The sequence below is a fragment of the Haliotis rubra genome, unplaced genomic scaffold (genome assembly GCF_003918875.1).
Source record: "Haliotis rubra isolate DU_JTF1 unplaced genomic scaffold, ASM391887v1 Scf1, whole genome shotgun sequence".
Taxonomy (NCBI): domain Eukaryota; kingdom Metazoa; phylum Mollusca; class Gastropoda; order Lepetellida; family Haliotidae; genus Haliotis; species Haliotis rubra.
The window spans coordinates 2,841,915-2,867,243 of record NW_025764891.1 but is presented as its reverse complement, the minus strand read 5'-3'; the positions used below and the strand labels follow the sequence as shown (position 1 = coordinate 2,867,243).

General features: G+C 41.5%; 1 protein-coding gene across 1 annotated transcript in view; it reads left to right on the top strand.

Moving 5' to 3' along the window:
- Positions 1-25,329, top strand: part of LOC124268948 — a 135,165-nt gene that overhangs the window by 26,962 nt on the left and 82,874 nt on the right. The window contains exons 2-3 of the mRNA XM_046704009.1: positions 19,463-19,787; positions 24,431-24,495. Of these exons, the coding sequence (XP_046559965.1) occupies positions 19,463-19,787; positions 24,431-24,495 (390 nt within the window). The remainder of the gene's footprint in view (positions 1-19,462; positions 19,788-24,430; positions 24,496-25,329) is intronic.

Here is a 25,329-nt window from a genome sequence, read left to right as displayed (position 1 = left end):
GCGTTAGAGTTAAGTCTCATATTAAGTCGCAATGGACACATATGATAAGCAGTATCAAGTAATGACAGAAGCGATTATGACGGCAATGTGTTGTGGTAATGACTAAATGTAACTGGCATTGTGGCGATGTTAGTCTCTTTGTTAATCGATATTCACGAACGTTCGTACGTTATGGGGAGCTGAAATAGTACATGACAATAGATCTTAGAGTGTTTTCTTTATATTACTCACACGCTTGGGACAGGTGATTTCACAACATACCAGCATTTTACGACATGACAGAAAACAAGTGATTGATCTGACCCTAAGACCTGTCTTGTTTATTTTACTCAAAAACACTGTTTCTCTAAGGGTAAATGTGTGTGGTTTGACCAAAATGACTTAATGTTTCCCAAACTTTGGCTCTCAGAGGAAAACGCTCGTGAATTACACAGCGGAGTGTGGACTTAGCTGAGTTGACGAGAACCAGTAGATCATGCAAGGGACAGACATGATTAGGCTATTATAAGGCGTTAATTACATGATTTACAACGTTGGCATTGCCCGTAGGAAGTAGCGATATTGGCTTACAAAATGACGCATTGGATCGTTCGCTCCCAATACGTATAAAAGATTACAGGCCTCTACATCCCCATTTCCGAAATCTTTCACATCAAAATAAATATGACCTTAGGGAGCGATTTATGATTATAAACACACTGCTCGTCCAGGGAAACCACATGTATCCTCCGAGTATGCATTTCATATGGAAACATGTAAATTTCTAAAGCCTCTCTTTATAGTTGCTTTAAACGTTTTCTATGACGCTGAGCGGTATGAAGCAGTGGCGGAAGGGGCTGCTACACGAGCATAACCGTGCATGTGTTTGCTGCTGGCGAGATCAATAGGCTATATGATACTGCTGTATAGTGAACAACCTAACTGATTTAATAATTGGATGACAACCCGCCGCTGTTCCATTGATGTAGCGTTTCACTTCAATAAAGTCATTGCAGTATAGTCAAATGAAGTTAGGCAGGAGGGAGGCAGAGGGTTGATGTATGTTTTAACTCGTTTCATTAAAGTATTTTGTTACAGACAAATAAGGCACATCGTGGTCACGCAATATTGCTCTGATGACGGACACTCTGTGAAAACAGGCTAGGGTGACATTGGTTGGATCTTGACAAAGTTGTTGTTGGTTACAGACCATGGTTACGGAAGTTGGTTCACCTTGTTTGTGATGTGGTACTTAAACCGCCCACCCAAAACCGGGATTTAACTTACCCTGTCCACCCAACACCGGACTGTGTCTATCTCACCCTGTCCACCCAACACCAGACTAAGTGTCTGTCTCACCCTGTCCACCCAACACCGGACTTAGTGTCTATCTCACCCTGTCCATCCAACACCAGACTGTGTCTGTCACACCCTGTCCACCCAACACCAGACTAAGTGTCTGTCTCACCCAACACCGGACTGTGTGTCTATCTCACCCTGTCCACCCAACACCGGACTGTGTCTGTATCACCCTGTCCACCTAACACCAGACTAAGTATCTGTCTCACCCTGTCCACCCAACACCGGACTTAGTGTCTATCTCACCCTGTCAATCCAACACCAGACTGTGTCTGTCACACCCTGTCCACCCAACACCAGACTGTGTCTGTCTCACCCTGTCCACCCAACACCAGACTGTATCTGTCTCACCCTGTCCACCCAACACCAGACTAAGTGTCTGTCCCACCCTGTCCACCCAACACCAGACTGTGTCTGTCTCATCCTGTCCACCCAACACCAGACTGTATCTGTCTCACCCTGTCCACCCAACACCAGACTAAGTGTCTGTCTCACCCTGTCCACCCAACACCGGACTGTGTCTGTCTCATCCTGTCCACCCAACACCAGACTCAGTGTCTGTCTCACCCTGTCCACCCAACACCAGACTGTGTCTGTCTCACCCTGTCTCACCCAACACCAGTCTGTGTCTGTCTCACCCTGTCCACCCAACACCGGACTTACTGTCTATCTGACCCTGTCCACCCAACACCGGACTAAGTGTCTGTCTCACCCTGTCCACCCAACACCGGACTAAGTGTCTGTCTCACCCTGTCCACCCAACACCAGATTAAGTGTCTATCTCACCCTGTCCACCCAACACCAGACTGTGTCTGTCTCACCCTGTCCACCCAACACCGGACTTAGTGTCTATCTCACCCTGACAAATTGTCCATTTCATTTAATCCGCCGAACAATGGACTAAATGTGTATCGACTCGGTGCGCCCAACACAGATCTAAGTGTCCATCTCAATGTGCCCACCGAGACAAACCACATCAGCTAACGGGACCGTAGGGTAGCCTAGTGGTTAAGGCGTTCGCTCGTCACGCCGAATGCCGGGTTCGATTCCCCTTTCGTTACAATGTGTGATGCTCATTTCTGGTGTCCCCATCCACCCACCCAACAGGAGTTTTAGAGTCCACCAAGATCCATATAAACCAACACAATGACTTGCCTATCACCAGCACACATGCACCCGTCCTAACCCTTCAACTCCCAGGGGGCATTTCTTGAACAGCAATATACAACACTCCCAACCACAGACTGACATGGTCAAGGAAATCCCGTAACGGGAATGGCCAGGTTAACCACACACGAAGTGTCAGCCCTAATTAAACCGTCTAGTATACATTTCCAAGGGTACAATTTTCCACCGATCAGTTAAACCAAGCCCGACTCATCTCTGCCTAAGTGTAAAGCATGTTAGGTAAGGTGAGAATCCCTGTGGCGAGGGGGGAAGCGAGCGAGCAGCCTGCTCCCCAGAGATTCGTTGATCAATGGTCGATGTATTGGTTGTCAAGTTGGGAACGATCGGGCAGGGTAGGGACGCCCGACCAATTAGCCAGCATCGGATTACCTGGATGTCACACTATTGACGAGAATCTCGCGAGATCTGTGACGTCACCTCTTTATCTAATTATAAACTTTGGTGTCGCCCCCTAGTGGCAAGTCGTTGTCTCGGGCTCAAAGTCAAGATTTGGGAATCTCTTCCGAATTAATGTGATTAAGGGCCTGGTAGTGTTTGGAAAGGCCTTTCTTTGCTAATGTATGTGTCAGAGCGAGGGGCGGCGTAATCAATAGCCCTCGCGCCTCCCGACCCCCAGCCTCGGCTGATTCACTTAACTTCACTCCCAAATGCCAATAGAAAGAGACCACCGAATGTAGTTTTCTTAAAAAATAGCTATTGACCCTCTATTAAATTTACAAGGAGAAGAATAAGGAAAACTTTTCTTGGCAAAGACTTCATGCTATGAATGGCACCGCGTCTACTGACCAAATCCAATGAATGACGTCACAACAACGATACGTGACATGAGTATAAGCGAGACACTTCAATATTTCGCTAACGACAATGATAATTTTGGCAAAGAAAGCTTTCAGGTTTTTAATGACCAAATTCAATATTCACAGCAATTTGCACACTTATTGAGAGCTGCTATCCCAAGTGGTTGAGGATTATATAGGGATTCTGCGAGAAGCACACACTCTGAGACGAGAATCACGCGGGAGAACTCGAGATGTTGTGTTGATAAAGATAAGCCTATGTGTTAATGGCGAACGTATGGTTTCTGAGACAGAACCTTAATTTTTGATGATAAGTATTTCATATTTTGTCACATTCGGTAGACTTATGAGTTAATGTTACCTTAAATGGCAATCATGATGGTTGAGTTTAAGCGGGGTTTAACGCCACATGCAACATTACAACTGTACACAGTGACGTACATGCACGTGTGTGTGTTTGTAATTGAGCGCGTGAGCATGTGAGCTTGAGCGTCAATGAGAGTCAGGGTGCCTCTGTGTGTGCGTATGAGTAAATGAGTGCGAGTGTGGGTGTCTGTATGCGACTGAAAGTTAGTGAGTGAGTTTGGTTTTACGCCGCTCTTAAGGATATTTCAGCAATGTCACGGGGTGGGGGGAACACAAGAAGTGGGCTTCATACATTGTACCCATGTGAGGAATCGAACCCGGGTTTTCGGCGTGAAGAGCCAACATTGTAACCACTAGGCTACCCTACCATCCTTCTGAAAGTGAGTGTGAGAGCGTGTGTGTGTGCGAACGTGCGTGCGTGCGTGTGTCTGTTTCATACGTGACTAAATGTCTTTTCAGAGTGCCATCCCTCTGAGATATATGGCGTCGACGTCCTTCATGCATGAATGCCCTGCTCAGACACAGTATGAGCTGACTGTCCTTGTTTCATCCCCTTGATACGGGGCGGTGGGGTGGTCTAGTGGTTAAAGCGTTTGCTTGTCACGCCGAAGACCCGGGTCGATTCCCCACATACGTACAATATGTGAGGTCCATTTCTGGGGTCCCCCGCCGTGATATTGCTGGAATATTGCTATAAGCGGCGTAAAACCCAACTCACTCACATAGATACGGGGCACCAGGCAGGGTAACAACAAATACCATCTTTTAACGTCCTTGAGCGTGACGCGCCCGGGTTTCAAACAACCGACCTTCCGTCTTATGCTAGAACTAATCAATAAATCATAAGTTATTAATGACAATAAGTATGCACTCTCCTCAATCCACAATGGTTTCCACAGCCATGAAAATACATAAAAATCGTATTCTTACATAACAGTACCCCTTTATTTTCAACTAATGCTGTATATATGCTCGATATTGTAGTAGTCACTTCCACATATTTCCTGGACCCACTCCGTGGTCTAATGGAGAGAGCGTCAGCCAGGAGACCGGAAGGTTGGCGGTTCGATCTCTGCCCGCGTCATACCAAAAGACGTTAAAATATGGTCCTTGTTGTTATCTTGCCTGGTACATGGCATAACGAGGATCAAACAAGGACTGTTCGGATGGTTTTCTTTGTCTGAGTGGGGTATTGATGTTAAAACTTCAGAATGGTATATCATGAAACTGGCACTATAGCAAGTCAAAACATTGATTACACAACAGTCTCGTTTCCTGTTGAATGGGTTCCGTCCTATTGCGCAACTTAGTACAATAACCAGTCCAGAATTTTGAGATCAATTCATTTAACTGGATACATAAATATCAATGAGTATTATTTGATACATCTAAGCACTTGTATATTGTAACACTACGCTCCTTATAATCTCTGCAAACATGTCGTGCAGCGTGCTCTGTCGTACAGCGAGCTCTGACAAACGGAAAACTGGAAAGCGTGGAAATCTCAAAACGAGGCTCTGCCACTAGAAAGTTTGGCGATCTAGTACGGACTTGATATTATATCAATGACATTGTGCGTTACAGAACGATACTCAAAAAGCGCACAAAACACATAACAGATGTAACCAGTGAGCCAGATGCATTGTAAATCATTTTACGACCTCATCAAACTGGGGCAGTCTGTGACGTCTTAGTTAAGGTCATGCTGCCTACACCTCGCCATAAAATATAGAAATACGATGTTATTTAAGTTTAAAATTTAAATTCATTTGTAAATACCATTTTCTTATGTACCAAGGAATCGGAATTCAGTGTAACCATAGTAGTTTGTGATGTCTATTTTCGCTTTCACACGAGAAAATTCGGATCGGCTGAAAAGTACGTCATTGTCTGAATAGGTTAATGAGACTCGTGTTTCGGTTTGATCGGTCAAGTCCAGGCAGTCACAAACGCACGTGCATACACGTGATAATACAAGAGCTATAGTCTTGAAACGCGTGGTTAGATTCCATTTCGCATCACTTCACCTAGATAGTTCCTATTTGATTGAGAGAAAAAAGCAAATGCATGTAAGCGGCGACACTTGCTCTGAAGACAATGTAAGTGATATAGTAATTAGATCTGTACGCCTCTTTGAGCATTAAAAACGCATCAAATTCTCATCGTAATTAAAAATGCACGAGTCCCACCTGCAAGCGAGATAATGTTAGCGTACAACTGACTACAGCATCAGTGGTGTATAGTATTGTCCTTCGACTAACCATCACGGAGAGGTCACGGCACACTGGAAAGCTACCAGATCGGCTGATCCGGTTGCGGTAACTTCACAAGCTCGCAACTTGCATAATCTAATTGCGTTTCACCATCAATAATTACTTGTCGGGTCTGTGTTCTTAATCGATGAGTTAAGAAATTAGTAACAACAATGGTCTCCCCTTGACCCAGTGGGGTGTATGTTTTTTTAGGGCAGGTCTAAATTCTTAAATTAATCATACCACCATACAGGGCGGTGGGGTAGCCTAGTGGTTAAAGCGTTCGCTCGTCACGTCGAAGACCCGGGTTCGATTCCCTACATGGGTACAATGTGTGAAGCCTATTTCTAGTATCCCTCGCAGTGAAATTGCTGGAATATTGCTAAAAGCGGCGTAAAACTCAACTCACTCACTCATTCACTCACTAGTGACTCATGAACACATTAAATGATAATAGAGATGTTTTGTCGCTCTCATTTTGTTATCAAATTCAAATGGTAACACAGCATAGATACTGTATTTAAAAGTGTCTGTACACTTTACCATTTGAACTAAAAAGCCACAGCAATAATTGTATGTAAATGCCGAATCTTCGTATCGACACTATTTTGAATTATAACATGACACAAAATAATTAATTAAGAAATCATGAAAAACTATATATTTGAAAGTAATATGAGCACTTATGACATTACTTGTCTTAAAGGACTACGTGAAATATCTCCGCGTGTGTATAGCAATACAAAGTCAATGGAGATCGTACTTACCGAGGTGTTAACCCGTGTATTTTATAAGGAAATCGCTCAGTACTAAACCTCCCTTACCAGGAGTATAAATAGGCATAGCAGGGCTGTTACTTGCTGGCCGTTTCTGCCTATATGAACAACGGATACTCAAACCTGTGATTTACAGCATAGCTCCGAGGCAGGAGGAAGCTTTGCCGAATCCCACGGGAGTACTGTGTGGGGAGTTTTTCCTCCTAGCATCATGTCTCGCTCTTTGATTGCATAAAAACCAGAAGCTTTCTTCAAACAAAAGACAATTTATCACCCACCACAGTTAACACAGTTTACTTTAAAAAAAAAACAAGTGATAAAGTGGAAACGTTGATGTTTGTTGTGTAATTCACCTTCATGGAACTAAAGGACTTAGTAAATTGTACTCTTTTCACGTTGTATTCCGAGCATGAAGTCATATTTTTGTATCTCCTTATTCTTTGAATAAATATCCATGAATATCAATATTATTCTTACGATTTTATCAGAAGAACGACGTAATAATGGGCATATTTACGGAGCTCTTTCGGCGATAATGAAACGCTTTAAGAATTCAAGATGTTGTCTCTCTTCATTTTCCGTCGACCTTCATTCAAACATGACGTCATATAGCTGCATGCAGCGTTCGTGTACACGAAACTCCATTACTTGAATAAAATGCATTCCTAATTGAGATCATATGATTTATGAAAGTTACAGAGTTAATTACTGCGTCACGTATTAGACTAAGCGAGACTGGTTTAATCCCCGGAAACGATGGGAACACAAACGGCTTTCTGGCGTCAAACAGAATCGAACCCGGACCATGTCTACGACAAGCAAACACACTATCCACTCCCCTATTTCTCTCATGTCCGAAACGCGAAAGTTTTGATCGAGTAACGTAAGGCACAAAATAATTTTCCTTCGCAAATATCATTTACAGACTATTGAATTACCAGTTTCATCTCAGAAAGATATTGACATATTCAACACCCTTCCGAACGTGATATCTTCACAAGACGAGTTAATTTGTTTACTACTATTCTACAGTCTACATAGCAACCCCTACCTAATATTTCCTCAAAGAGCCAACAGAATGTGATAATCCATGTTGTTTAAACCAGCTTCAACTCGTTGACCCGTAGTGGGGCCACAAGTCGTAGGATATGTTCCCTCTTTATTTAGCTCACGTCGGACAATTACATAATTCTGTTACCGACCCCAGCCTTCATCGAACGCTTCCCCCTCCTCTCACACCCCTCCCATCTACATCCCCAATCTTAGGCAGCTTTTCACCAATAGCCGGTTCCAGCGGTCCGACCGACAACGCTGGATAGGAAGCGTATTACCCAGGCTTCGATTATTTATCTACGCGTAATAAATTTTATTAGGCTTCTAATTCACCTTTTCCTTCCACATCGAGTTTGGTAAATCATATTATAAAGACATTGTCCCTTTGCTAATATCATTACCATGACCATCCATCAATAATAAAATCGCTGTAAGAAAGCTCAGCCTCGAAGTTTGGCAAGGGATACGACAGACGCTCGCCCCAATAACACACGGCCAGCATCACTATCCCAGCTCGGTGCCTCAGTAAAGCATATATTTGAAGCGATAACTTGGGTCGGGAAATAAAGCTACATCCAGCCACGTGTTGGCGCGGGTAGAGTGATGTATGACGAGAAACCACTTGACCAGATAAGTCTTGACATCCAATATGATTTATAGGCTCAGAGACATATGGCTTGGTGGTACTCGATCTTCTCACCGGGATCCTGCCGTGGAGAGACAGAGGAATAGATTGAGCAAGAATCCTTGTCTTCTTTGGGAAGACGGGAGGAGGGAGGGATCGTGGGAGGGGGTGGGGATCGGTTCAGGGATCCGGGAGGGGGGTGATGGAGGGTATTACTCTCATCCCAGGTTCATTAAGCTGATTGGTTCCGTCTCTGTGATGCCACGAGACAGTGTCCAAGCCAAGCTGTAGCTGCGCATCAACAATACCTGACCCTGGAATGACCTAAAATGGCCTTGGTCGCAACCTCATTTTGATCATGCCCTGTCAAAATTTGATAATATCCCTACAGAAAGATTTATTGTTTTGAAGTCTACCATTTTTATATTGCATGCTTAACAACACGTCCCTGTGTCGGATCTTGTTAGGGTAATCATATTCCCTGCTGTACTGTCTTTACTGTTATGTAATAGTTTATGATAGCTTGACATGTGTGGTATCAAATAGGAAGTAAATGAGCAATGCGATTACAACCGTAGACGACTGTCGGAAAAGCTCGGCAGATTCGTATTGATTCGAGGTAAACAGGTGGCGTAGATGTGCCAAGTGTAATCGGATTGAACAGGTCTATCCAAACCAGTCCAGATATACCACATTCGATCTACTGTCAGATAGTGTAAATATTTTGACAATTTTAATGGAGCAAAGATTATATGGGTTCCACTAACTTGAACGTACTTTCGGAATCGAACAATATGTCGAAAGCAGTTGTTGTCACCTAGTGAGAATAGTTTTACGCCGCTTTCAGCAATATTCCAGCAATATACGGCGGGGGACACCAGCAATGGGCTTCACACATTGTACCCATGTGGTTATTAAACCCAGGTCTTCCGCGTGGCGACCGCATGCTTAACTCCAGAGCCTCTGAATGTGAGTTTTGTCATACCTGGCTTAGAGCAATATCACAACGGGGTAAACCAGGACAAAACATCACACATATCACCCATGTGAAGAAGAAGATAACATCACACACTATGTCTCATTATAACAGAGGCCAGTTTCCAACCACGTAGATATTATTTCTACTTCACACAGTTGTTAGAACTGCTACCTGGAATGAGCGAATAATTATCTGAATCTTCAGGAATGGCGACTATCAAAAACTATTTGTTTTAATTGATACCCGGAGGGACGTGTATAATGAGTCCTAGGAATGGCGACCACCAATCGCTATTACAACCTACAAGATCAGTGATTCCCCTTCTGACAATGGTCTGAGAGCTTTAGTGTTTTGTGTTCAACGCCGAGGAATTACCCCTGGTTTTAAGCAGAAATATTGTGTGTATCACTCAAACGGTAATTGGAATAAATCTCCTATTGTCCACGTAAAAGCAACAGCACAAAGACGTACAAAGTATCTGGCCGTAATTTAATGTCATCACAAAGGCTTTTTCTTTTTCAGTTGGAAACCACTTCAAAAATAACGAGTGTAATATGTCAACGGTTTCCCCTTTGTTGTGAGGGCAGTTCCACAGTAAATGAATAAACTTTTAGAAATCCTTCTGACTTATATCTAAACGACATCCTTAAACTTGAAAAAACGTGTCAGCTAAAACAAACATAGGCACCAACTCGAATTATAGTAAGTTATACCATTCCTCCTGAGAATTCTGAGATGCTGTTTCAAAAAGCATTCTTTATATTTTCTTGTCGCACAAAATTAGATCGAAATTAGAATGTATAACGTTGGTGCATTACCTTAGGGACAAGCTAAAGAAGAACAATGTTACATAATCATTGTAAAGAACGCCCTTAATGATCAAAACATGTACGTTAACATGCATATACCCTATTGTCAAGTGTTAATATTATTTTCTTAGATGTAAAATCAGTTTAAATTGTTCGGACTTTTACATGTTCACATTTTCAACACCTTCTCTGAAGCCAAGATTTTTATTGTGAAACCTGGAAGGATATTGCCGGCGTCTCTAAATCTGATTACATAATTTCAAACCTGATTGTCAACATCGCCAGCACAATAGTCATGATGAAAATGTAAATGTTGTGAATCACACAGCCATTATTGGATGTATAATTGAGAAATTGTATTTGCGTTAAGTATGTAGTAGAGTAAAGCATAAAATTGGTTTCTTTGTGTAATTTGAATTTTTTACAGCCTCTGTTGAACAGACGTGTACATTACGAATAATTTATTATACGAGTTCCGAGGTAGTTGTATTGAAACTTTGTCGCATAATTTGTATTATCAACTAGAAAAAACAAACAAGTTAGCAAAAGGGCACTGTGGCGCTATTCATATAAACCAACCTTGACCTTGGCAATTAATTGACCATTTCTGCGTGACGAGCCTTCTTTTTGTGGCCATGAAGGTATTATCTCATTTTACTAAATTTAGATGTAAAGATTTGCCATCTTCATCTTACCATCTCTAAACAGTAAGGCGGAACACCCCAGGCGAAGGGCCCTGATAGCAAGCATCTCTACGGAGAATTGATCATAAATAGTTTCTACGTAAATGCTAAAACTCCTATCTTTTGTTTCACTCGTATGTCGTATTTTTATGAAATATTTTCATCGTGCATCCTTTGTCTACATTTAAAATCCATGTTTCATACCTTTTGTAGAATACAATGATGGTAAATCATATTATCAATATACAATATCTGGTATTTATATGATATATGAACAACGCATGCGTAACAAAGACAATACAATAGACAGGAATCTCTGCAAGGAGAACACTATTCTAGATACAGTCTCGAAGAGCAAACATCCCAAAAGGCTAACATCCGGGCTTCCAGTTCACAAAGCTGAGACCGGAAGTGTACAGACCGGCCACGTGATCAAGGCAATGAAGATGGTAGAGGCTACCGATGTTCCAAACTTAGAATTTCCGGTGTTGAAAGAGGTCCCATGTCGACGTGAATAACTTGTGATATTGCTGAAGCATTTATGACCCATGTCAGATGCGCCGACCTTCGAAAGCCAGTTGAAGTTACCAGAGCTACGGCTATTTCAGGATTGGCCTTTTTCCATTTCGAGTTGTCGGTGTTTCTGACCCAATTCCAGTACCGATTTCCTAGTGTTAATCACATCTTGGCATTCAGTACTCACGTATGAACAGAAACCTCCCAAAAGGTAGAAAAGCTTTAAACAGTCCACTCAAACACCTCGCTCTTGTGGTAAATACTCTACAACACCTATTTAGTTGAGTTGGATTTCGTTCATTTGTGATTTAATCTATACATACATGATGGACCAGCGTCTCTTCAAATGGAGTAGCTGAAGTGTATACAGATACGAGAGGTGTTTGGGAGAGGTTTATGCATAAAACAAAAGTGTATCACCACGGATGTATAATGTTGACAATGATGGCTATTGCTAGTGTCATCATTCACGTGCCATTGTTGTCAATTAAGTGGGTGAATTTGGCGGTGGTGTAGGGCAGTGGTTAAAACGTCAACGCACCATGCCCAATGTCGGGGTTCAGTTCCTGGATTGTTTACAAATGGCATTTACCCCACACACACCCACATCCCACACCCCATCCCCATTCATGTTAAAAAAGTGGAATCAGGAAAATAACATAAGTAAACAGTTATCCGTGTATGTACTCTGCCAAGGAATGGATGACCGAGTACTGAGTTACGCAGTTACGTCCCCTAGCCGTATCAGGATGTTCTTCCCGTGGGTTCGAATAGCAAATTCCCCAGACTGTGATTCGTGAACTATCAGCGCAATAGTCGGTTCAACTATACAAGATGCGACATTTTATACTTACCCCTGATAATATATTCATATAGAGCGTTGAAACCTTAAAATATATTGCGTTAGATGCGATTTACTTACTCACTCATTCTCTAGTAATAAACAGACCGCTTCCGTGGTGTAGTGGTTAGAGCGTCCACCCGGAGAGCGGAAGATCGCGGGTTCGATCCCGGCAGCGTCATACCGAAAGACGTTAAAATATGGTACTTGTTGTTCCCTGCCTGGCGCTCGGCAGTAATGGGTACAACAAGGACTGGTCGGCTCGAAGTCAGTATAATGTGTCTGAGTGGGGTATTCATGCTCAACTGCGGCAGAGTATCTCAGTGAGCTCGCACTATAAAACCAGCTTAAGTCTGGGCTAGTACAAGCAGCCACACATACACACGCATGCACGTCATCATATGAGCGAAATATTCTTATTCATTTCACCTCAACCCTAATAATAAACATAGGCTCTACTGCAAATCAAAAGGCCAATGCCATATCAAGCAGCTGAGATGTGGATAAAACGTTTGTACCTCACTCTCCACATTAGTACAACGTGTACAGCTCATTTCTTGTTTTCCCCGGCATTATTTGGCTCGAAATTGCCGAAAGTTGAGTAAAACCATACTCACTCACTTTCTTACCTAACACGTTTGTGCTTGTAATGTGTCAAACTTTGGTTAAGAATAGGCGACCTCTGCTAAGTGAACAGTGGACATATCCTTTGACTTTTTGTATTCATAACCATGTTAACCAAATGATCAGAAATCAATTCCAAATAATGGTTTTCTTTAATCCTGAAAGTGCCATTCAGTGAAGCACAACCACATCCATACCGGGGTTTCATAGTCGTTCATGCTGCATATGTCGACTATTAATGTTGAGATAGACAAACACGTCGACAACGAGGACGACAATGGCTAACCTTCTGTGGTTCTGTCTTGGAGTTGACCGTGCGTGAAAACATTTTCCTCGCTGGCTTGGAAACAAAACCGATGTCCATCAGGTGAAATAGGCAATAATTACCTCCACACACTAACTATGAAAACAATTTAGCTCCATTGGAAGTTCAATAGAAATCACACAGGTGAGAAAGTAGCCATCCTTGTTTGTTATGAAAGATTTTTCACTCAGGATCGATTTTTATTATGTTTACATTGCTGAATGCTGTATTAGCTTGTTATATATTTATGAGAAATAAACCGTTACATATTTATGTTTCTTGATTGGGCACAATGTTTTGTGTCAATGTGAATGAAACGCCTTGGGGTGAGTTGTGGTAAAAAGTAAAGAGACTGAAAAAGACTTCACAGATATTAGAGAAGTGTAGTTTGATCTATATGATAGAATCATTTGATCATTCGTAGGTAAATATTTGTATTATCTACTGCGAAAGCTAATTATCTCGAGCCTCGTAACTGGGTACAATGTCACCCCGTTAATCCAGACTACAGTGTTCAAACTGAAAATAACAAATGTTCTGAGTAACGAATCAAGTTCGGGTATCATTATCATTACATATAAGCATTCCCAGAGGGAACTGAACAGAATGTCCGGTTTAGTAGCATCTGGATTAACGGGGGCTCACTGTACATGTTGTAGGAGATATGATTGTGGAACCCTAGAAAAATCCTAGTTTGCACTATGACCTGTCATCGGACCTGAGATAACTCGAACTGTTCGAAATGTAAATTTAATTTAGATAGAAACATCCGATTCTTTCATATTATGTCATGTCATGGTAGATTAATTGTAGATCGAACGTTCCTTATTTGTTTTAGTAGTATATTATCGATGGTCTCTGAAAGCAGATTTCACTATGGACAACGCAGTACAAATCGGATACACCTACATGCTAGTCTGTAGTCATACATTAAGCCTAAGATCCAGCAAGCTTGAAATTACAGGCGCCATTCAGATCTGAACCCCAAAACTCGATGAACATCATAAGTCAGCAATGATGCAGAATTTCTGCACTCTCTTTCAGCCCTATAAATACACGTTAAGTCTTAATTGGTCAAACGTCAGCCCAGAAACAGTTTTCATGCAAGTATCATGAGTGGTGGGTGCAACTGTTAGGTCAAGACGTTTTTAGAGCCTGTTATTGATGAGAGTTCCTTAACTTTTTTTGAGTAGTATTCATCATAAAGTTTCTTGTTACTGTCCGATGAACCGAGCTTTATACTTCTGTAGTGTAGCCCCTGGATAATATTAACGTTTGTGGCACATTTAAATGGAAAAACAGCTGGGAGATTCAAAACCTTAATAAAATCTAGACTTGCTTTATTTAGGGCCTTTGCATTGCAGACAAGTGTGAAGGGTAATAAAATAATACAGGGACTGTGGATCAGACTAGTGCTGATGAAGTGTAATATTTTGTATAAATATCATGAGTATATCGTAAAAACAGAAAAAAAAGAAGAAAAAGATAGAAATAGTGAACGGGATTCACGTTGAACGAAGACATGTCGCCCCCGTGTCGTGGCGAGTATTAACACTGTCCTCTTTGCAGCCGCTCTAAGCTGTGGCTATTCATCATAGGACGATAGTCATCTGCAGAGGCCGCGAAACGGCGGATCAATTTCTGGCTGTTTACTGTGTCGGTTCCACCAGATTCACAATGACAAAATAGATGACTCGGGATGTGACGTCACGGCGTTATCTGCACGTGCAGGTCGATGGTTCAACATGACGGACATTGCACGATGACCGACCGACTGTTTGCAGTCCCACCGGGTCATGGCGATATCACAATTAGTGGAGTGTATACTCTGCGCTTGAGTGCTTTAATGCGTTATACTTAGTGTTTCATGTCAAGTGTAGTTTAGTTAATGCGGAGTTATCCATGACGATCTTAAGTATTTGCCCTTGTACTTTGTTGTTAATTCAATCACTATTTGCTTTACACATTACACAATGAGATCACGACAATCTGTGCTACATTGGTCGTAGTCATCCGGATTACCTCATTTCTGCATTAACACTGAATAGGAGAACGAGTGACCGCTACTTTTAACACCATTCAAGATAATCATTATTTTGTCAGCCTCATGTGGGAATTTTACTTTTGTGACAACCATAAACGGGGTAGAGTGCTGAAAAATAGAGAAACATAATCGCCTCTGATCGGGACTCGAACCCATGACCATGGGTGTCTGACCTGCTTAAAGGGACGCAACTGTGCTTAGCTAATTGCGGCGCCTTAAAGCGAAATGGACACCTATGCCGCTTCCCACTGCATTTAAAAAACATGAGTGGTCGTTTCGGTTCTTTTATTACTAATGAACAATAATGTCGTGCTTGGATCCGTGATACGAATCACTGCCAAGTATTGCTGATACCAGGTATTGTGCGAAGAGATGCGGGCATTCGGCCTCAGCGATAGCGTCTGTCACAAACCCGTCCAGTTGTTCTTTGAAATGTAGGAACTGGACTTTCAGTTATCTAACTCGAATTTTCATTTGAAGTGAGTGAATGAGTTAAGTTTTACGCCGCACTCAGCAACAGCATGGGCATCGATCTACGCAACTGGGATACGATGACGTGTCAACCAAGTCAGCGAGCCTGACCACCCGATCCCGTTAGTCGCCTCTTACGGGTTTTCATCTGAAATGTTAACGGCTGTGCAAATGGACCTCCACCTGATGAGTTTCTTTTGAAGTAAAACATTTAGTATATGTTTTGACGTGTACTGGTGGGAGACGTTGTGCTTTAGTGGGAGTGCTTTTATCAAATGATTCATTAGCCTCCATGACATTAGTGACGTGGCGTTCCCCGATAGCATCCACCATACGCGTCTTCATGAGAGGCGACTGCAAATACCCAACATTTGTGCCAATCTGCATTAAAGATACTCCCCAAGGAGCTGAAAATGAAAATCGCGCATATAATGATACACTGATCGGTCAATATTGTAGAGCTTTTAGCATTGTTTAAGGTGTAGATTGGTGCAATGTAGATGCTCATTTTGTATTAAGCTGACACTTTTTTATGTAACAAAAAACAGTTTGAAGCTGCGTTAGACCGACCCAACGTTACTCTCGAATATATGTTACTATGTTTCTTTATCTGGATGTCCTTTTATACCACAGTGACAATCATGAACTGTATAAGACACACGCGAGGTTAATGACATAATTAAGTCTGAGACCGCGTCATCAATGAGAGATAAAAATCAACGTTCATTTGATTTTATAGGAAATGTTAATTGAGCATGCAGGTTAACTGAAAGCTTAGAATCATCACTGGCCACGTGAATCAATGCTCTGGCTGCTCCTGATTTGACCACTGGAACAATGTTGGGAGTAATCCCTGGTGAAAAGGGAGGCCAATTACTGCCATGTAAGATGAGAGGGACGGGGAGGCGAAGGGGCCCCGGACCCCAAGGGAATCGCCGCCCTCCCTGGTACTGTATAATCGTTGTGGGCAGCTACATGTTTCGACAGCGGTGTGAACATAATTGTTAGCCTGATTTCTTCATAGGCATGGAAGTTGGTCGCAAGCTGACGCTAAAGGGTGTGAAATATTTTATAAATAGTTCAACATTGACTTCTTTGTGATAAGGCATCAACATATAAAACATAAAGATATTATCTCTCTATAGATAAGAACATTGTATAAATATATGATTATTAAATGTATCGATTTCTCTGTATCAAAGATTAAAAATGGCATCTTTAAATGATGGTCTAGTAATGGGTTAAATTACATTTTTTATTCTTTTCTGATTTTGAATAAAACTATCATCTGAGTTTGTTCACCAGGCCGTTTTAGATAACATGATTTCTTAAACATTGTTGAATTGCCAAAAGAAATGTTTCCACTGTGTGAAAATAGCTGAAGTCAATTATCAGTTTGTTTATAGCTGAATATTCATTATTGATTTAAATATTTTCCCAGTTATTAGACAAACAATAATCATTTAGTTCGTGGATAACGATGTAATGTATAGTGTAACAATTAAGATATCTTGACTCTTTTTGCTTCCACATTTCTTATCTATTTGCTCATTTGGTATTTATGTAAAATTACACAAGAAACGTTTCAATGCAATAATAATGAAGCCAATTTTAATATTTATTTGTCATTTTCGTGTTTGTTTTGTGTTTTGTATACAGTGACATGTTATACGCCACAGAGACCCCTGCCACACGCGCGTGCACACACGCACGCACACGCACGCACACACACACACACACACACGTGAAGATCCGGGTTAGAATATTGATCTTCAGTAACCCATGCTTGTCGTAAGAGGCGACTAACGGGATCGGGGGTCGGGCTCGCTGACTTGGTTGACACGTCATCGTATCCCAGTTGCGTAGATCGATGCTTATGCTGTTGATCACTGAATTGTCTGGTCCAGACTCGATTATGTACAGACCGCCGCCATATAGCTGGAGTATTGCTGAGTGCAGCGTAAAACTAAACTCACTCACTCACTCACTCACTCACTGTTACGCATGTCACACTTTTCTCATGTACGATACGCATACACGTAGCTAAGGCTATTTTCTACAACGGCACTCTGGTTACATGACAGTTTAGAATGTGCCACTGGCGATTGACAGCCCGGAAGACAGTGACAGGAACAGTCAGATACATATTTGAAGGGACGTGAGTGAGTGAGTGAGTGAGTTGGGTTTTACGCCGCTTTTAGCAATATACCAGCAATATCATGGCGGGGGACACCAGAAATAGGCATCACACATTGTACCTGAAGGGACGTGAACACGCTATGTTAATTTGTACATGGATGAGAATAAATCTATAGTATTTTATCATCAATATTATCTATACGTTCAGTCACCCTAACACAGGCCGACATTATGAATGTAAAACACTCTATCAATGCAACTTGTCAAAGTATATACACTTCCCATCAGAATGGTTGGCTAACTTTGAAACCCGGTTGAATGACAAATTCCACGCAGCCTTCTCTTCCTTAATATTCAAACACTATCACTGCGGAGGACTCGTACTTTACCCACGAGGGCAGGTGAACCGGGAATTCGGCGAGCCGAGCGTACACTTAAACAACTCACCTACCCGACAGCCAACTGGTCGTAAAATGCGACATAATTCACTGGATCTTCCGACGCGAGGCTTTGTTTATAATATTTATCACTGGTTTGTCTGGTCCAGAATCGATAGTTTGCAGACCACCGCGATACGGCGGATTATATGCAAAGAAAGAATCGAAGCAATCGACGAAATGAAAGTAGAGCCTCGTGTTTGTTGGTGGATAAAACGAAAGAAACGAGAAATGGTTATCATAGTTCTCGTATGGACCTTGTGTTTGCAGACTCCTCAGTATTGTACTGTTTTACAAACGTTTGGAATGTTGTGCTCAAATCCAGCTTTGAAGTGTGTATATTTCTCAACTTCTCCCCAACAGCTTAGATTTCGTATTGTGTTCTGATTATAGCGACTGACTCGATATTTTTTTTGCGCTGATGTCGGTTCTTCATCTTTCCGTATTAACGTATTTTTGGCAGTAATTATATTTACACAGAACATGTGTATAGCTCAAACGTTCCTTGTTTCCAAACACCTGGCGTTATCACACTAACTTTGTCCTCATTCGCGAACACTGGGAGTCATCACAATGTGTTCATCGGTTTGTGAATGTTGATTCATTATGTTCATCACTCGAACCTGTTGATACTGGCGGTAGAAAGGGGTCATTTATTCTAATACCGAATTCAGGAAATTCCAGCGATATCTCCTACCCTACCATCTTATGGTTCATACATATTTTCTATTATATGATTTTGCATTGTGACTGAAAGATATATATGAAAATGCAGGTTCAGAATGACCATGCAGTGAATTCCTACAGTAGAGTCAACTTAAACAACAGTATCGTGTTTTAAATATTTGAAATTTAACATATTTATTAAACATGTTTACACACCAGTCTATGACGGACCCGTAAAGATCCGGGTTAGAATTGGTCTTCAGTAACCCCTGAAGATCCGGGTTAGAATTGGTCTTCAGTAACCCATGCTTGTCGTAAGAGGCAACTAACGGGATCGGGTGGTCGGGCTTGCTGACTTGGTTGACACATGTCATCGTATCCCAGTTGCGTAGATCGATGCTCATGTTGGTGATCACTGTATCGTCTGATTCAGACTCGAATGTGTACAGACCGCCGCCATATAGTTGGAATATTGCTGAGTGTGGCGTTAAACAACCAACCAACCAACCAACCAGTTTATAATGAGTCATATACAGCTTGACTTCTTGCTCCAGGTACGTTAGTGCAGACCACCTGCGTCTTTCCGGAGTTCCTACAAAGCCCGTCCGAAGATGGCTCACTGAAACCCTGGAGTACCCGGATGTGGTGGCTCAACCTGCGCCACCTACCCAGATGGGTGGAGAAGCAGGACGTCTTCATAGACGGCCCGTGGCTGTGGCGCCACCGCGACATCCTCAAGAACTGTGACCGTGTGACCAGGCGAGCCTACAGGAAGACCAGCTTCGGCCAGTGTTCCCAGAGACAGCTCGTCTACAACAGGACATGTCTAGCAGCCAAGGGGTTTAATAAGTTCCAGGTGGTACAGTATGGGCCCGACAGGTGAGGCACTTAAATATCTCCTTTCTGTCTGTCATCATATCCCAATTTTGTAGATCGATGCTCAGGCTGCTGATCACTGGATTGTCTGGTCCAGAGTCGATTATTTACAGACCGACGACATATAGCTGGAATATTGCTGAGCGTTAAACAACAAACCAACTGACTGGCGAAAGAGTGAGTGAGTTCGGATGAAGCGATTTAAGCAATGTTCCAGAGAAACCAAGAATAGGCTCAACATATAGTAATCGTGTGGGGAATCCAACCCGCTTCATCAGGGTACCGATAAACCCGCTATATTGGCGCCCCTCTGAAAATTAGGTACGAGTTTAGTAGCGGCATTGAAATGACCAACTTATCACGACTGAGGTTCTGTCATATCTCTCTTAAAGCATCCAACGGAGGAGGTACCAATTCTCAGACAATGTAATACTTAGTTTTTCATATTTGACTTATCTAACATATGATTAAATACCTTCGATATTAGACAGATTTAGAACATGATCAACATGTTAGAATCAACGTAGATCAATTAATTCCTGGAATGAGTAGCCTAATTGTGATGACACTGTTAAACTGCTTAACCAAAACAACCACCTTTTACGCACAAATATGACCCAGAGGTTTCTTGTAGCTTTAAATAATAAATATATTTCATAAGTTTTACGATTACGTTATTGTAAGGTAGCATGTTGAGGTAAAATTAGGATAAAATGCCAGGTAACCGGAGTAAGTGTTTATGGAACCGTGCCGAGAAAGTGTGACCCCCCTTAATTCTATAATCGTTCCTAATATGGTTAGCACCCCAACACTCTGAGCTAACGTAATTCTAGGGTTTGTGGTAACGTCGGGGCCCCAGCTCATGGGTTTGACCGCAGTTGGCCGACTGTCTGAACATAAACTACATCGAGGGCTCTCGTACAGTGACGGAAGTAAAAGACTTTGAGAACCATATTAACTAATCCAGTAAAGTTTTAATCGTAGATTCAAGATAATTAACTTCTTGCGACGATCTAGTTAGTACGTTTACTTAAGCCATATCACATTAGATCAAGCTGTTTGTTTCTATACCAAGCTTTACATTTGTTTACTTGGTGGACGGACCCAGCGACACTAAAGGACGAAAGAATGTTGGTTACCTGTTATTATACTGACGTTGATGATCGTTTTCACAACAAAGTGGTTTCTCATACGAAATGCTTTTTACCAAGAATAAATCGGTATTTATTTTTCGTAACTTACTGATGGTATCCTACCCCTGTACAAAACATCTTATTAGAATATTTTTTCACCTAACGACCAAGATCTGTCAACCATCAAGACCTCATTTTCCTCGGAATCACTACTTTATGAAGGCTATTAATGCTTATGTCAAAACATGAACTGATTATCTTCAAGTTTCACAATCTGAGAAAAGAACCAAGTTCAGTTTATTTGTATTAACAATTATTTTTCAACTTTGTTCAACATCAATGCATGCCTTCAACTAAGTAAATAGAACATTTACTTCCTTGATCAGTGAGGTATCTATTACTATCTGTAGTTATCACAGACATTTCCGCATCACTACCCTCAACGTGTCAGGACAATTTGTCAACACTGAAAGCAAATGTCATCTGAAGTTACTGAAATTCTAGACTCCTCACAGATGTCATACATGAAATTTAGGAATTGGATATTCTTGCAAGACTCCTCACAGATAACATACATGAAATTTAGGAATTGGACAATCTTGCAAGACGTTGGTATTCCCACAGGCAACAGTCGTGTTGCCATCAATGCCGATCTTTCAGCAACGGGATCGGAATTACTGCTCTGACTGACAAAATCTAAAAATTGAAATTTGGTCAAGTAGTTGGACGCAAACAGCAAGTACCATGGGTAGGCAAAACTGTGCAAAACTTAATAGATCGTAACATCGTTAATGGAAATGTTGTATTCAAAACATCGAAATCGGTGCGTTCGTAGGGTTAATTTGCAGGCATATTGATGATCTGGCCCCAATTTCTCGAAACAAACTTAAGTCTGAGTTTCGACTTAAGTTAAGAGTTTTTACTCAAATTTGAGAAAACACAGAAAAATGCATTTCCCAGAATAAACTGAAATCAATATTAAACTCAAACATAGTAGACAATTTGAGTTTGGTAGATAGATTACTTAAGTTGTTTGGGCATTTTTATTTTAAAAATGCAGTTGAGTTAAAAGTTCCAGCTGTTTCAAATTGTCAAACTCAGTTTGAAATTTGAGTAAAAACTTAAGTTTGTTTCGAGAAATTGGGGCCTGATATGGTTCAGTAAGTATCATACAGGGAAGTCCAGTCCACTGACCTGCACACCTGAAATAGAAACACATAAAAGAGACCTGTGAAACACCGCAATCTGTTTCATATTAAAACCGAAACACAATGATTCAGAATGACAAGAAAGTATGCACATAACTGTATAACAAGGGGGACGACTTCAACATTGCGATAGCCAACTTTCAATTTATGTCGACGAGTTTTCCAGCAGCTTAAGCCCTTGGTGTCTGCACAACCTTTGAAGTACAGTTGAGCGTGCTCTTTCTAAAAGGATTGTGAAGATCGTCTCAGGCCATTTGCTGATACGTTGTTTGGTCAGGCCTTAGTAACGCTGAAAAAACGTTTGATGGTAGACGTGTGGTGGACATTTCCAAATTTGATGCATCAGTGACAGACATGTAAGATATAATTACCTATTTTGGCCTGTATCATATGTTCCGGTGTTTTTTCATGCGTGAACGATTAGCGGGTATTATGGGCTAGAATACGCTCACCTTTAAGCGAACACCTGGTATCATCACTAATTGACGGTGATTCGTAAACACAAGCTGATAATATAGTCGGACACCATTTTTTGTATTCTTATGATTTCGAAAGGGAATTGACTCTTATATCATCTGACTGTAAGATAACGATGGAACGAATTACACAGAGGACATACTAAGTGTCTATTGATATATAAAGCCAACATCTTCTGTAAGTCCCACCTTACAGAATGAAGGGATATGGACAAAGGGCATTCAGAAATGCTGCAACGATGCTCTGAAATGACCTTCCCTTAGAAATGAGAGGAATCAAATCCTTTGACAATTTTAAGTTACAGCTGAAAACTCACCTCTTCACAATCGCCTATGCCTGAATCCCAATCTGTACACAGACTCATTAGTGTTGACATTTTCCCTCTAGTATCCAGTCTTTTATAATGTATTTTATTCTATTCCGTGTTGCGCTTTGAGAATATGTTTTTTTATGGAATCTAGCGCTAAACAAAACTATATTATTATTAAATTATCAAATATAGGACATGTAATACCTTTCCATTTACCATGATCCATTTAATGTAAATCCCAGCCGCTTATGGTTATGACCAGCGTGTCTGTTCTTTACAATTTGACAAAAAAGGGGTTCGAATCCTCACGTGGGTTTGTTCTTGGTCATCGGACATAGTATTGCTGTAAGATTACTGTCATCCTCATTAACGCTCCTCACTCACTCCTCAGCGCGGTGTACAACAAGGAGATTATATGTCCTCCATCTTCTTGTACTAATCAAGTGAGTCAACAGAAAATGAGCTGCAATTATACCTTCACGATGCACCATACACCCCTGGCGCTGTGAGGAGTCTAATTGTATTACAGTCAGCAGGGGACGAGGGGTTGTCATATTAGGAGAGACTGAGAGCCCGCTTGTGACAGTTAGGGGCAATTTTGTACTCAACTACTGACATATAATGACCTAAACGGTGATTGATTTGTATTATTTCTACCATATATTTCATGTCGTTTATCAACACATTCATGTATCAATGCCCTAATCTATGGTGGCGAATAATCGCAATCGTGAAGACATTTTGTTCGTCGCCAAAACTATCCATGGAAAATAAGCTTGCGCTTGTACAGTCTTCCTTCAACGATGCATGGTGGATCTACACTGACAGCAGGTGTAGCTAGTCATAATCTGCTTGAGGGGCGGTGGGGTAGCCTAATGGTTAAGCGTTCGCTCGTCACGCGTAAAACCATACAACTTTCACACAGTCCGTTTGAACAATTTGTCACGTGAGTTCCGAAACTTTGTTTATGGAAATTCAGAATATCGGGATTGAAAGAGATTTGGAAGGACATGTAGGAACTATTCTTTACATTAACAGTAGATCTTTTCTTGTCGATTCTTAAGAAAGTGAGTGAGTGAGTTTAGGTTTACGACGCTTTTAGCAATATTCCAACAATGTCAGTAATGGGCTTCACTCTCAGTAACCATGTGGGGAATTGAACCCGGGTCTTCGGCGTGACGTGTGAACGCTTTAGCCTCTAGGCTACCCCACCGCCCCCTCTGAAGGACCACGCCTCGTATCACCTGGTGAATCTGTTACATGGGAAACCGTACCGCATACAGTGGATGACTGACAATATTCGGGTTCGATTCCCCACAAGGGTACAATGTGTGAAGCCTATTTCTGGTATCCTCTGCCGTGATACTGCTGGAATATTGCTAAAAGCGACGTAAAACTAAAATCGCTCACTCACTTCCTCCAGATACAAGAAATGTGTTTAGACATCTTAACAAATGACCTATCGATTCATATATCTCTATTCTATAAGGTTTAGCATACACACATCTTGTTTTCCAGAACACCCAAGTTCGCCTGCATGAAGTTTCTCCGTCGGAGTGAGAACGTTGTACAGGTGCTAGAAAGTAAGTTCCTTTAAGTTATCTCTTGGGTATGTTTGTTATATTATTCATCAGCATAGAGAACGGTTAGTACCAATACGCATTGCCTATACAGGAGTCCTCGTGTTCAACATGCAGTACGGGCATTGGTGAGTTCTGGATTTCGTCGGGTCAACAGTATTCGAAAAATAGACCTGTCTTGATAGTGCATATATTGGGCCTTCAAGAAGAAAATGTCACTCGTCGTTAGTGCTGTTATTCTAAATTTTGGGACAGTTGGTTTTCTGTATGATACCAACTCATCATGCAGTTTAATTACATGCAGACTATGACGTCATGGACTCTATTTGTGCAAGACACATCATCACCAGAATGCGGGAGCGAATTTGAGTTACTTGCCGAACTAACCAACCGAACGCACATTCAATGATGGGTCTTTGTCAGTTAAGAATTAAACACGGAGTGGAACTGATGTGAAATGAATCAGACAAAGTCCTCAACCAGAACGTGTAAAACTCACCAGGAAACACGAAAGCCTTTTAGCTTTTGATTTATCTTCGTCTAGTCTATCGCAAGGATCTCTGAAATCGACACGCCGTTGAGTTGCGCTTTAATTCCGGTATGCGATTGTTATTATTACACGCCTGTACGGGCGACCATTTTACACAGTGTCGTTACTTACTTGAAGACAATGTTGGTTTAATACCAGATTGAACCCAGTACTGTTTCAATATAAACCATTGAACAATGATTAATTGCCCGGATATAAGTGTAAGCCCCTCTCATATGACCACGGTAGCTGCACGCGAACCTAGATGGGTGTAAATGCTCATCAAATATTCAGACATTTAAAAAAAG